The 14,906-nt window shown below is 43.0% G+C and overlaps 1 protein-coding gene across 7 annotated transcripts in view; it reads right to left on the bottom strand.

The window, feature by feature from the left end:
• Positions 1 to 14,906, bottom strand: part of RAF1 (Raf-1 proto-oncogene, serine/threonine kinase) — a 63,821-nt gene that overhangs the window by 19,320 nt on the left and 29,595 nt on the right. For all 7 annotated transcript variants that reach the window (XM_085590772.1, XM_077786047.2, XM_021530451.4 and 4 more), the window contains exons 2-4: positions 9,116 to 9,171; positions 809 to 1,024; positions 4 to 116 (exon numbers count right to left, since the gene is read on the bottom strand). In XM_085590772.1, coding sequence (XP_085446898.1) covers positions 4 to 116; positions 809 to 1,015 — 320 coding nt within the window. In that variant the 5' untranslated portion in view covers positions 1,016 to 1,024; positions 9,116 to 9,171. The remainder of the gene's footprint in view (positions 1 to 3; positions 117 to 808; positions 1,025 to 9,115; positions 9,172 to 14,906) is intronic.

Here is a 14,906-nt window from a genome sequence, read left to right on the forward strand (position 1 = left end):
TACCCTTTCGGTTCAGCAAGAAGTCGAAAAACTGCACAGCATTCAGGCTGCAGACCTCTGACCTTCAGTGCCTTCATGAGGCAGTCATGCAAGGTCATCCCATTTCGCACATTCACCTGTGACCAAAGGGAAAAAAACAACTAAACATTTACACACTGCTGCACAATTTCTTTAAGCTTTTCCAAGAGTGGAAGACCATTTTCTCATTTTAAGAAACTCCAAGAAAACTGCACAAAGTGCACTCCTGCAAAGGATGTTCTGAAGCCATTTTATAACTTCTCAGTTTCTCACAATGACTGAGTTTCTATGAAACAAGATCTTACACAAGTAGGCAGCCTATTGAAGGACTAGAAATGCAGGCAAATGGTGCTACCTCACAGAAAAAAGTTTAATTTAGATTTCAGGAAGCTTTGAGTAAGACTATTATTAGGTACACACAGCTCCAAGAAACTGAAAAGTGTTCCCTCAACAAGTTTCACTTCGGCTTTAACCCCCACACTTCATAGTGTGAATCCAAATGAGGAAAATGACAGAAGTGTCATGCAGGCACCATTGTTTAGGTCAGCCAACAATGACTTTTAATGTGGAATATGCTCATGTGTTTTAGAAAAGTCACAGCGTAGAGGCAGAGCAATACAGCTTCTCAAAATACAGATACAACACATGTTTAAAATAGAATGCATCCTGACCATCACTCAATCCCAGTAAGGGCCTTTTGAAGGCAGGCATTTCTGGTGCCACATCCACAGCCCAGTGGCAGCAGTGGGACCAGGACAGTCTCTGTGAGCTGCAGGCAGCACAGACTCACCACAGTGCGCTGCTTGTTGGGCAGGAAGACGCGGATGGTGTTGCTGGTTTTGGACGTGTCTGAGATTTTGCCGTCGTCGGACGCGCGGCGCTGGTACCCGAACTGCTGCACGATGGTGGGGGAGATGCAGCTGGGGCCATCAAAGACAGAATCCTTCAGCCCAAACCCATTGCTGATGGTCTTCCAAGCTCCCTGGATGTGCTCCATTGGTGCGGCCTAAGGAGGATTGGGAGAGTCAGGGAAATGGCCACGTCCCTCCCTCTGGAGTGGTGCTGTCTCCTCCTCACACAACAAACCTCAGCCTTTTCTGGAGGCATCTGAAGCTGCCCTGCCTGGGGAGGTGATCAAGCTACACGTGCAGGGTACAGCTCACCCACAGCTCACAATCAACCTGGCTCCTGAAAGCATCTCACTTCCTACACAGAGAGCAGGAACAGATGTGCAACTCCCCTGCTGCACTGCACCTCAGGGTCACAGGAGCACTTCACCAGCAGGGTCATCTCCTAATTAGTGTCTCACCTTTCAGAAAGGTGGTCAGATTATAGAATCAGAGAATATCCTGGATTGGAAGGATCACCCAGTCCAACCCTGGCCCTGCAGAGACACCCCAACAATCCCACCCTGGGCATCCCTGGGAGTTCCTGCAGCCCTGGCAGCCTCTGGGCTATGCCCATTCCCTGGGCAGTGCCAGCACCCTCTGGGAAAAAACCTTTCCCTGAGCTCCATCCCATTCACAAGAATAAAGAGCTCTGCAGGAGACCAGCACAACAGTCCTGTAAATCAGATATGCCACACAAGCATTACCCCAGACTGTTAAGAAAAGAGACTCAACAGGAATTACAATACTAAAAATTTCTTAAGGAATCTATTTTTATCACTGTGATAAAAATTATTTTGAGGCTTTGGTTGGATAAAAACTTGGAGCTTTTTTTATACTATCACAATTTAAATAGTGTGAAACAGCAAAAAAAAAATTCTCAACCTTCACACCACTACACTCAGTTACATTTTAGCATAAATAAAGCCTGGGACAACTGGGATTGTTCAGCCTGGGAAAGAGAAGGCTCCAGGGTGACCAGCTGAAACCCTCCAGTACCTGAAGGGAGCCAAGAAGAAAGATGGAGAGGGATTATTTACAATTAACAGGATACAAGGACTAGCTTCAAACTGCCAGGGAGTACGTTTAGATAGGATACTGGGAAGTATCCCTCTCATGTGAGAGTGGGCAGGCCCTGGCACAGGTGCCCAGAGCAGCTCTGGCTGCCCCTGGATCCCTGGCAGTGTCCAAGGCCAGGCTGGACAGGGCTGGGAGCAGCCCAGGACAGTGGAAGGTGTCCCTGCCATGGCAGGGGTGGCACTGGATGGGCTTTGAGGTCCCTTTCAACCCAAACCATTTCATAATTTTACAAACATCTTCCAGTGGAAGGACACCAACAACCCCCTATCCTGCACACTTCCAAAGCAGCACAGGTTTCTGCACATGCAGAGACAAAGATAAAGGTATCACTGGATTTTTTTCCCCAGCTATCCCAACTTAATGCAGCTTGAACTCCAAACTATACTGAAACATCTTATTTAAAATCAGGCAAAACCAAAGCCTGTACTGACATCAAACAACCCAATTCAGAACACCCAACAGTGACTGAACACCTGTCAGCAACTGCTGAGGTCTCATTTCATGTGTGGTCTTGCATCTCCTTTGTTACAAATTATCTGAACCCTCCAATACATTTCCTCATGTTTATGTCAGAGAAAAGCCAGTGTTTTTTTCAGTTGAAAAGTTAAGACAATAGAATTCTTGTATAACAAAGATCTCCACTAATGTTAAGTGTCCATTCTGGGATGTCCAGAAGGATAAGCTGAATTTCAGAGTGTTTTCCTTCACAGCACAGCTCTGAAAAAGCACAACAGATTTGCAAGTAACTTTGGTCCAGACCTCAACCCAGGCCTGACCAGCAGCCAGAAAGGAAATGTAACAACAAAATTCCAGAGAAAGGTTTGATTTAGGTGAAGTCATTACCACCACATGCAAAGCCCAGAGCAGCAGAACCCTCAGCCTCAAAGGGAACTTTCAGTCAGTTCCTGAGCCTCTTCTTCACTGACAAGGCACACACTGCCTCACCTTCCCCCCTGCCAATCCCTGTCACTCCTCAATCCATCAGCTCTGCAGGTCCAGCTGTCCAAAGGTTCAAAATGTTCAAATGTCAAGTAAGATTTAAACTCCATGCCCAATCATCTAACAGAACTGAGATACTTGGATTCTTTAGATTTTTAAATCCATGGTATTTAAATGACAAGAGTTTTATATTTGATGTAAAAATGGAATAAGGAATAGGAAGACATGGAGACATTCTGACAAATAAGAGATAAAATTGAGGAATAGAACAAAGTTCACCACCCATAAGCACCTACAACATCTCATAATTCCTAGGCACCAGAAAGGTGAAAAACAAGTTATGTTCAGTTACAACACCCACATAATGCATATGGCAGCTGAAAGAGCAACTACTGAGATGGCAGCAATAAAAACTGAGATAAACTGCTAGATAAGAGGGGAAAGATGAAACCCAGAGAGCTTTTCTTAACTTTTCCCCTATGGGAAACTCCTTTGTTTCACCCTTCCAGGTAACAGATGAGACTAAACAAAAAGAGGAGCTTGACTTGATTTTTCTGCTGATTTAAGGAATAACAGGACAGCCATCTAAACCTCCTTGTCCCTGCTGATAGAAGTTGACAACACCCCAACATTACAGCCTTTATATTAATTATTTTGATATGCTGCAAACACTTCCTGAAAAATTCTAGAGAAAGCAGGAAATGACAAAGAATTCAAACTTGCATTTTGACAGAAGATAAGCTTCACACCCAAAAAGTGACTTCCCTGCTCTCAGGGTATCCTCTCCCCTGAACCCTGTACACTGAGGCACAGCCCACCAGGCAAGATCACTGCAATGTATTTTAAGGCTGTTGCACACACAGGAAAACACAGACAGCAACTGCCACCAGCCTTCTGTAGACCCAAACGTCAGTTCTATCTTTAATTAGGCATTTGCATCCTTCTCTCCCAGGATCTTCGCCTCAGTAAGTGCTGGACAGTCTCAGAACTGGCCACACCTAGCACAGCCCTCCCTTCCAGCAATGCCCTGCTCTCTCCTGCCATCACTGGGGTTTTGCCATCTCTTTTGGCTGAGCATTCAGTCCCTGGCAGGCTGGGTTTGCTCACAGATGTTGAGTTCTTACCCTAGAAAATGGATGCACCACACACAGCACCTTCAGCTCTCCTCCCCATGAAGCTCAGGCCTCTGGATGCAACTCGGGCACTCAGGGAGGAGCCAACACGGAAGGGAAAAGAACAGAGGTCAAAACTGGCCTGGAGCTGGCAAAAACCTGCCAAGAGGCCTGAGGGTGGAGGGGCATGGGAGAAGAAAGGGGAAGTTTAACACATCTTCACAGTCTCCTGGGGAGAGACAGGGAATCCCTGCTGGAAAGTTGCTAAACCTGCTCTGGCATCCACTGGCTGCTGGAAAGGTGGAGCTTGTTTAAGAAACCCAAACTGTCCTGACTCTTGTTCAGAGACAGCCTCTGAGGGTGCCAGAGGTTCCAGGACCCCACAAACACCTCTTGACCCAGGCCATGAACAGTCTGGTTGAAACACTCAAATTCTGGCAGAGCATGGGCAGCCATGTTCACTTCTCAAGCCTTATTCCAGATTATTCTCATGGAAGAACAGACAGTCAGAAAAGCTGCTGCCTAGGAGGTGATTCTGAATGACTTACACCTTTCTCCTGCCCTCCAGTGCAAAGAAAGCTGGCTTCAAATTTATATAAACCTATACAAAACCATCCCTTGGAACTGCAGCATCTCACTGCATGCACAGGTAGGAGAGAAGAGCATTAACAGGGTCCTGAAGTGAGCACAGCTTAGGGCTAACAGAAGGTGACATTTAATGACACAGGCCAGCACTGCACATCCACACACCATGTCTGCACACTCAGAACCCTAAATGGGCACAAAGGCAGAACAAAGCAGGGAGAACATCTCTGGCCACAGGTCTGAGCCCACCTGAACAGGTCATTGATGTGCAGAGCACAGCCAACCCTGCAGGGTCCTGTAACCTGGGCCTGGCAGCAGTTTTATTCCCTTTGGGTATTTTGCTCCAAGCAGGAACTGATTAAAGGTATTTTTACACACTATACTCATTTACTCCAGCTCCTCCAACATCCACACCAATTCACTCCAGTGAAAAGATGTTTGAAACTCTGTTCTAAAGAGAAATTTAATTTAAAGTAGAGGAAGAAAGAATTTACAATGATGCCTTCACAACTATATTCTTAGGTTTGTCTCTTTCAGAAAAAAAATGCTTTTCTCTCTTAAAATTAACTACAAGCATATTTCTGAAACATAATCATTACCAGATACTGGATTTCTGTTTATGCCATGCTCAAATAATCCACTGCCAGCTGGATGTTTTCATGTATATTTCTAAAAATTTTCTTTAAATATTTTCTTCCTGTAGCTCATCACTTTCATGAAAATGACTTCAAGCAGCCTTTCTCCAACTGGAAAACTGCAACAGCAGCAGTCAAAGAATATTTTAAGATATTAAAGCACATCAGCCCCCTTGTAGATCCAGGACTCCTGGGAAACCGATACCGATTGGTTTCATATTAAATGTTCAGCCTAAGCAGAAAAATAATGTCATTTACTGCTGCAAGTCCCCCAGGAGCTCTGCACACTCTGACCAAGACTGCACTTTTCATTAGTGCTTTTTGCACACATTACAGACTCTGCTAATGAATCATTGGAACAAGTATTAAACCTAAAGCATGGGACAGTTCTGGAATGTGCACATCTGACAGGAACAAATTCCTGGAGCTCAGTCACTCACATACAATCAATACATTCATGTCATTCATTCCATGTCAAAAGGTATGGGAAGCTACTCTGACTTCTCCCATAAGCAGGATAAATTGCTGGTCTGAACTGTTAAAAAACTCCCTAAAAAATGCCAAAACTGGCACTGAGTTAAGCTGAAAGTTCATGTGTTACGAATCTGAACTCTCACACCAAAGTTTAGGTACTTTGTCCTTGCTTTTTCCTGGAACAAACACCCAAAGCTTTTAAAAACACCTCATAACAGCTCCCCCTGCCAGCACACACGTGCTGCCATTTTTATCCACGCAAATTCATGGAATTTCATGTTTCATGGAATACACCTGCAAACACAGAACAAAGTCCAGAATCCACTTCAAACTGAACACTTATGTCAGTAAATATAAGCTTGAAAAGCTGCTTAGAAGCAAAGTTTTCACCTCTGACACAAAAAGATCAATGATCCTGTGGCCTTTTCTTTTCCCATACAGTAATTAATTGATCTAATATTGCTTGGGTGACCAATTATCTGGGGGGAAAACCAGAAATTTAAACCAGACAAATCTCTGTTGTGATCTACAGCAGCATTTTTTAAAAGTAGCTTTTCAGAGCAGTAGAGGATAAATATGGACTCATTCCTGTATTAATAAATAAAGCTGTGATCTATGGAATTATGAATGCAGGGCATGAGTTGGGATCAGTGTAACAACCCAGGCAGATCCCTCTTACATCTACAAGGTTGGTGCTTTTCCTTCATCTGTCCTTCATTTTAAGAGATGAATGCCAAAAAACAAATTCCTCCCTTAGACAACTGACAGAAATTTAAAATTAACAGAAGGAAATGTCAGTGTTCATGGAAACAAACCAAGCAAAACAAAAAACAACAGAAACACAAAATTTCTGCCTCTGCTGTTCTGGTCTTGGAAGTATCTTTTCTCCTCTTTTTCTTTATTTACCAGAAATATTCTGGTTTTAGCCACTACTTCAGCCATCAGGGAAAAAAATAACATTGTTTTTCCAACAAGTGGGCCCTACAGTAAGGAGGACATAAGCAATACAACTCTCAACCTGCTTTCAGACTTACTCATTTTAGACTTATTGATTTATTATTCATTCAAGATTAATATATTTTTGTATTTAAAAGCTGCTGTCAGATAAAAACTCTGGCTACTAAGCACAAACCAAGTCAGACTCCCTGGCTGCAGCAGGCTGTACTTTGGGCTCTGCTTAGCAGGAATTTGCCACCAAAACAATCTGCACCTTTGGCCACCCTGTGCCTGCTCTCTGTTGGCTGTAACAGCTCCAGGCTACTGTTCCCAGCCAGATCCCAGAAGATCTGTTTGGTTTGTCCTTTCCACACAGATCATTCCCTTGGCAGTCACCCATTTTTTCCCACATATTTCTACGAAATTCAAATGTGGAGCTCTAAGTTTCTCTTCAAAACCACAACTCCTTCATTAGAGAAACAGGAGCACTGAAGATCCAGCACCTAAAAGAAGGATGCAGAATCCAAAGTTTTGCCTTTACCAAAGCAAAAAATCAATCCCAGGTAAAAAGAAAAATGCAGCAGGTTTTTCTAATCAGAGTGGTTTTAAATTGGGTTTAAGTATGGCTGCAGAGTTCATATTTCATATTTTTTAATGTGCTCTTAACATGATGAAGACTATTAAAGCTGAAGTGATATTTAAGTCGTGCTCCTTTTTTAATTCAGTAAACTCAAACTCATTATTAGAAACAAAAAGCACTGAACACTGCTTTTTATAGCTGACTGTATCAGAATCATATTATATGACAGTCCTGTCACTCAGATTTCTTGTTTCTGTGCCATAATGTGAAATTCTTCCCAGAAGAATCCTCCAAAGGGAGATTTACAGAGAAATCTCTTTAACATGGGCCTTGCACTGCAGACAGAAGTGGGACTACTAGTGTTTTGTCTTTCTTTACATGGTCAAAACACTGGGCAAGCCTTTTTACTCCCCCAAATCTCTCAATCAAGTGCACATACCTTCCCAGCCATGTGCCTATTTGCATTCTGCACTTGCTCATGCCAATTGTTCCCAGTCTGAAAGCCTCAAACTGTGTTTGCAGTTGCCTGGAACTCATCCACTTTACAGCAAGGATGAAAAAAAGTTCCTCAAATGTCAGCAATCCACCAAATGCCTTTCCCACACGAGTTCTCAAGGATTAGACAAAAAAGTGACTGAGAACCTCAGCACAAAGAATGCCTGGCTCTGTCCTCCCTCAGCCACGTGTAGGAAATGCAGCAGCACTGGGAACACCCCAGATTTAGAGCCTGGAGAGAGAGAAGAACAGCCTGAGGACTAGCAAAGAAGCTGCTGGGAGCTGTGTTCACATCTCGCTGTACAGAGAGCCTGCATGGTGCTGTTAACAGCACTGCAAAGCAGCAGGAATGCTGAATTTTCTGTACCTCCAACAGGATGCACTGCCCCAGGCTGTCCCACAGCCAGGTCCTCCCTGCTGTCACCCAGGGCAGCTTTCAGCCAATAAATGGATGTGATGAAATGTGGGCTCTGTGCCAGGCCTGCAGTGCCACGTGGAGGTCAATAATGTGATTCCAAGAGCTTGGAAACATCATCCAGACGGGCAGAGGGCAGGGCACAGGGACAGCATAGGGACGGCCTTGAGAGATCTTCTGGAGGAGACAGAACAAAAGATTCTCCCTTGTATTTTATAACAAGATGCACCTGGGAATAGCTGGATATATCCTTCCTGGACAGCTGTAACAACTTGATTTTCATGGTCTGTATGCACCTGTATTTGCCAAGACGCCTGAATAAAATGGCAAATAAAAACAGAATGTACTTAAAAATTTAAGACCGTATACAACAAAAAATATTTAAGACTATGTCAAACATTTACTGTCCTGAGAGCCTCCAAAAGAAATTATGCTCCATTATTATCTTATTAAATACACCCATGAAATTACAGTCTGGTTTGGGTGGGTTTTTATTTACTTAACAAAGTGCTATACCAGCCTTTTTGTTTCAGAGATAGAGTTTGAAGATAATGTCACAGACAGATTTACATTAGGTCTGGATTATTCCCAATAGACCTGTAGTTGTGTGGAAAGGCAAACGCTGTTTGGAGAAGACAGGCAAATATCAAGAGCTGAAGCTCTAAACTGAGGAAGGGCTTTTCCCTGCAAAGTAAATATCCAGGGAGACTGAGTCAAGTAAGAGCCTAAGTTAAATACACACTTCTGATAAAGCAAACCCTGTAATAACTGTAGTTCCAGATCGATTTTATGGCATTTTTCAAAAAACAAAAAGTGGATTTTAGCAGCAGTGCAAGAATACAAGCACAGAGGGGCTGAGCTGAGTTTCCCTTCCTGAAGGGAAGGTCCAGGAATCTCCAAAGAAAGAATGGGGCAGGAGAGGGAGGAAGGGAAAGATAACAAGAGAAAGTTATTTATACCTTCAGATTTCCTTTCAGCAAATGAAGTCCTATGACAAAAGGATGATGCACATCATCTGTGGAAGACAAAAAGAAAACCAGAAGAGAGTTACATTTTAACAGAAAAACATATACAATTGCTACATACCAAATAAATAACAAAAAATTACATCAGTGATAAATTATCATCCTTCTACTTTCAGAGTTTTCAGGGTCTTCCAGCCTCTCATTATTTTATGCAGCATTTCAGTGTAAGGAGACACAGAATGCAGGACAACCAAACATTACCCAGCTCAAAAGCATTTCATTCTTCTTCCAGAACATCAGAAAAAAATCTTTTGCAGCTAAAAACTCACTGAAGTAAAAATTAAATAGGAGTTGAATAGTCCCTTCTCACACATCAGTTCCCCACTCAGACAACACCTTGCTGACTCATAAAAGTTGACAAATCTTGGAGACAAAACAAACAGTAACAAGCAGCCAAGCCTCTGAAGGCTCTCTGTAGCTTGCATAAAAGCACCAACTGCAAGAGGAAGAATTCCCAGGGAAGCTGAAGAAATCTTGATGGGATCATCCCCCACAAAGCTTTCTCTTCTCCAGATCAACAAGTCTCAGCTTCCTCATGTCTTTCTAAAAAATCCAATAAAAAAATCAAGAAGAGATCTTATATTGCCAGCTCACTTCTGGTTAGAGGGATCCTCTCTTCTAGACAGAGCATATGAGGAAAAAATAAAATTAATAAATAAAAAGAAGCTGCAATGATTTTACCAAAGCAGCAAACTCTCAAAGATTAACAAGAAACCAGATTAATGCTTTGGGACCTCCACTTTGAGTCATTTTCAGTCATTTTAAAAGTAAAATCTACTGACAGTCTGACCTGTGAATTTATCCTGCTTACACCTAGCACACGTGCCTCTAACAAATATTAAGGAATGTGGTATATAAGATACTGTAAATATATCTTCCATCATGGAAAATGATAAGCAGGGAGACTGAGGAGAAGAAAAGAATTCTGGTTTTCTCACACCAGAGGAAAAGGTGAGATCTTTAGTTAAAACCAAATACAAGAGATGACAACGACTCTCTAAGATGGATGTTACATGAAAAAAATGAGAGAAAACTGATGGGGAAATTTCATTTACAGAATGAAAACCCAAAGCATTTTTACAGTAAAATCAGCAAGAAGAAAACAAAATCTCATGCATAAATCAAGAAGAGATAGCACAGCATAAAACAAGTGTGATGGGTTGAAGAAGCAGGTGCAGTATTTCTATCTGCCGCCACAGCAATAGTTGTAAAGCAGGAAAAATGACTTCTTTTTCTTGACAGATAAAGAGACATATGACAAAAAAAATCAGTAAGAACATCTGCTAACAGAACTGGCAAACACGAGGGCTTAAGGAATAAAAGTTGCCAAAAAGCCCAGCTTTACTGCAGATGAGAGGTTCAATTAAACCTGACTGGAATTGTTCACGCAAGACAATGGCAGAGCAGAGGGAGAAGAAAGCCCCTGTGTCCTGGAGGAAGTTCCCTGCCTTCAGGATTTCCACCTGAGGTGCTCTGAGGAGCAGGAGCAAGGCCAGCAGGGGCCTGTGAGGGGAATGCTGAAAGCACAAGTTCATCACTCATCACACTTCAAGATGAAACCATTGCTTTGGAAAGATTCTGCCCCAAACCTACTGCTAAATGCACAAAGAGCCAGCACAAAAGCTTGAGGTTTGGGTTTCAGTGTTGCCAAGCACTTCTGAAGTATGGATGGATGGTTTTAGAAAACACACCTTGTATCTGAGATAAGGTAATCACAAATGTCAGACATTTCAGCGATCACACATCTCTATGTGATACCTGTGCCACTGAACCCCCTGTCTCACTGTCAGGCCATTCTCACTGTTTGCTCCAGTTTCCACTACAAATATTTGGATAGATACAGCATTTTGTCACTGGAAGTGCTACTAATTTACTCCCAGAAAAGTCATTAATTTCCTATAGTGTGCAGGAATACAAAATAAAATTTAGTCAACATCAGCCTGGCCTTTTAAAAATTAGGACAAAACCTTGTACTCCACTGATTCCTGGGCTACACTGTTAATCCCCATGTTTAAAACTCACACTGCCTATTTAAAGTCTCCACGTGAAAAACTGAGAAAGACAAAATAATCAATATACAAATGAACCCAAAATTTAAAAAAAGAAACTCTGCCAGACATAAAATACGCAAACAAAAGTGAAAGAATCTCTTGTAGTCACAGCTACAAGAGATAGCTGACAGAGTAAAAAATATTTTTCAGTGTAAGACAGTCTCAGTGTCAATCCGCCCAATTTTATTGAACATTTTCTGCAGCACATACAGCACTTTGTAACAGAAAATGATTCCAGGTACTGTCCTGTAATTCAACATCACAAGGGCAGATCTTACTGGAATAGGTAAAAATAGCAGCAGGGAGCATGCCAAAGGACAGTCTTTCCACTACAGGGGCAGTGCTTACATTGCAACATCAGCTGGCTCTCTTTTTATAACCTCACCATTGCCAGTGAGTGAGTTACACAGGCAACTTAAAAGGTTGGAGAAATCCAAGAGCAAGCTCTGCTCCGTTTCTGAGCTGAAATCAATCCCCTGCACCACTGTGAGCCCAAGGCTCTGCTGCAGCACTGTTCTTGCCTGTGTCCGCTTTCTACTTGCTCCAAAGCTTCAGCACACAGGGATGATGTCATTCAGAATTGAGTGTATTTCTTGTCAAATGTCAGAATAAAATTAGAGCCTTGCACACTTTGTAGCTCCTTTTGGCTGCAGCACACTGGAAGTTCCTTAACTTCATTCTCTGCCAGGCACATGACCCATCCCCTAAAGAGCTCCTTTTATCCCATTTCTGCAGGCCAAGCAGCCTGAGCAGCCCCTCCCCAGCACTGAACTCCAAACGGGCTTTTGCCATGTTTCCACATAAAGATAACACCACCCCAAACTTGTGAGCCCCGTGATCAGAGGCAGAAATGCTGCTTTACCAGAAGAGAGTCTGCTCCATAGCCAGCAGCTTGACTTGCAGGTGACCAAAAGTGCTTAGCTTTCTAATTAGGCACCAGGGAAAGCTGCACCCTCCCGTCCCAGCACCACAAACAGGTTCCTGCCTGCTCACCCTCCACATCGGCATTGATTGCACACCGCTTCCCAAAGGTATCGCAGGCAGAGGGAGAAGAAAGCCTGGGAAAAGCAGGGAGTCGCTGAGCTGGCACAGGTGCTCTCGCACACTTTTCTCTCTCAATCGAATTCAAACTGACTGATCATCAACATATTTACCTCTCCTTAAACCTGCAAGCCCGGGAATAATCAGAGATGTTTGTTATTTGCACACAGTAGCACCAGTACTGCATATGTTTGTTTTAAAATCTAAGCATCAGCCTTGTGAAAAACCAAGAGTAAAGAAAGTTTAGACACTTCTGCTGTACTTTTAATGTGTGAATTTTATAATGCAAGTTTCACCAAAAAAAAAAACACCAAACCCAAACACATCAAATCAAAACACAATACACAAGAACTGAAAAAAATATTTTAATGGGGTTATGCAATAGACCTGAAGGAATTAAATTGCTATCAGAAATCATCAAAGTAAGGAAAATATTAACCCAACAGTATTCTTGGAATTAACAATTACTAGGTAAGTTCTGAACTTCGGGAATTGAAAAAAAAAGGTCTTCTGGCCTTTGAAGGTGGGGTCACATCCTGTGCCATAAATATGAGTAACTTTCAGAGAAACTTTGGAACAAAGTTTCTAAAGTAAAGTTTAAACAACACCAAGTTCCCATCTATCAAAATACACCTTTCCAAGTGAAAGCTGCAAGAGGCAATTACAGGCACTCTTACCTGCACATTAAGTGAAATTAAAATCCAGTTTACTTTCTCCTTTACAAGAAATTTGTAAGAGTGTAGTTTCCATGGTAATGATTTGGAAACAATACACATACCATTTTTTGGGTAGCAATAAATTAGGAATTAAAAAAAAATATTAAAGTATGATTAACCAGTATTTTTAATTCCCAGCAACACTTCAAGTCTAATGACCCCCCTAGAACTGCTCTGCTTTGCAGGATTCTCCCTCTGTGCTCCGACATTTCTGCAACAATTCCATGCAAACAAAAGGGAATACACGCATCTTCACCTGCCCCATCACGCTCCTTCAGTTTCACCAAAAACTCTTAAGTAAAATCTCACGTTTCTTACACAGAAAGAAAATCTGAATAAAGAAAAAAGAATGATAATTTAGTAATCTCTGCCACAGATAGCAAGTGAGTAAAGAGAGGAGTGCCTTTTGTGGTGTGCTAATAGACTGAAAAACCACTATAAAATACTGAAAGTATGACCAGACTTTGAGCAAAACTCTTAAATGGTTGAGAACAAGAAAGAGGAATATGCAAAAGCCAGCACAAATTACTGGTAGAGCTGACAGGGACATACACTGGAAGCAGACTAAATTACAGAAAAAGGAAAATTGGTCATATGTTAAAATATTTCAATATAACACCTTAAAGGTTTTCCCCTACAAAAGCATTAGAGACATCTTTCTTCTACTTCTGCACTATCCTGCATCTCTCTCTTGGTAATCTGTCAACTCAGTGTTCCAAAAATCCCCACTTTCAGAACTCCAGCTTGTTCTACGGTGAAACAATTGATGTAAGAGGAAACTCTAACGGGGGCTCAGAGCCATTTCTCGGCGCCTGAACCTCGGAGCCAGCTTTAATTAATGCATTAACCCCACACCACACCCAGCCGCGAGTCAGGGACGCAGCCTCCCTCTCTCCGCGAACTAAAAATACACGGGTGGCCGCGGCGCCGCCTCGTCCATCGGAATGGGCAGAATTAACGCTGCCGCCAGCTGCGCCTCGCTGCGCGGGGCAAACCCAGGCCAGGTACCGGCGCCGAGCCGCAGCTCCGCCCGGCGTGAGGCAGCGAGGGGAGCCCGGCAGCGAGCGACACGAGGGGGCTCGGCCACCTCCATCTGCACGTCCCCAGAGGCAAACACGGCACAGGCGCCTCCTCCTGCACTCGGACCTGCGAGGCGATTCTCCAGCCCTTCTGCCTCAAGCGGCCAGCTCGGGTTTGAGGGGCCGCCGCTCCGCTCCGAGCAGCGCAGCAGGGCTGGCACACCTGCACACAAACCCCGCCGCGGCCACCCTGATGTGCCACCAAACCCGCAGCCCTGCCCTTCAAATCTCTCTTTGCATCACATGGGCCACATCGCTTAAAAGCCTGACAATAGGATACTCATGTAAACAAGCTATTTATTAATGATCAGTTCTAATTCCCAGCTCTGAAAACGCTTTTCTCATTTACAAATGACTCCAGACCACGACTTTGTTTATCCTTGTCTGCTGTGTGCGCTGCAGCATTTCAGTACACAAATGACCATATTCTATTAAACCGTAAAAGGTCAGTACACACTGCTGCAATAAAATCAACTTTGTGTAAAACAGATGACATTTATAGTACAAACACAATATTCAAGTCACTAAAGGAATAAACGTGCGCCAGCTGCTTTTCAAAGCAAAAGCGTTGTTTACAAAAAAACAGCGCACGCAGCAAGAGCCAGCAGATCTTGGAGAATTCTTCAGAGCTTGGGCCAAAAGAGACTTTCTTTTCAGAAACAATAAGAACATCACTAAACAGGGGTTACCCATACAGAATAAATTGTATCTGCTCCATGCTGTCTCAAAAGCCATGAGCTAATGCATGCTCATTGCTAAAATACCTTGTTAATTTGTCATAAGTTTAGACTTTTTAGCCAAGGCTCTACTGTTACTTCAACTCCTCTTTCAATTAATT

Source organism: Lonchura striata, chromosome 12 (genome assembly GCF_050655825.1).
Source record: "Lonchura striata isolate lonStrDom1 chromosome 12, ASM5065582v1, whole genome shotgun sequence".
Classification (NCBI taxonomy): Eukaryota; Metazoa; Chordata; class Aves; order Passeriformes; family Estrildidae; genus Lonchura; species Lonchura striata.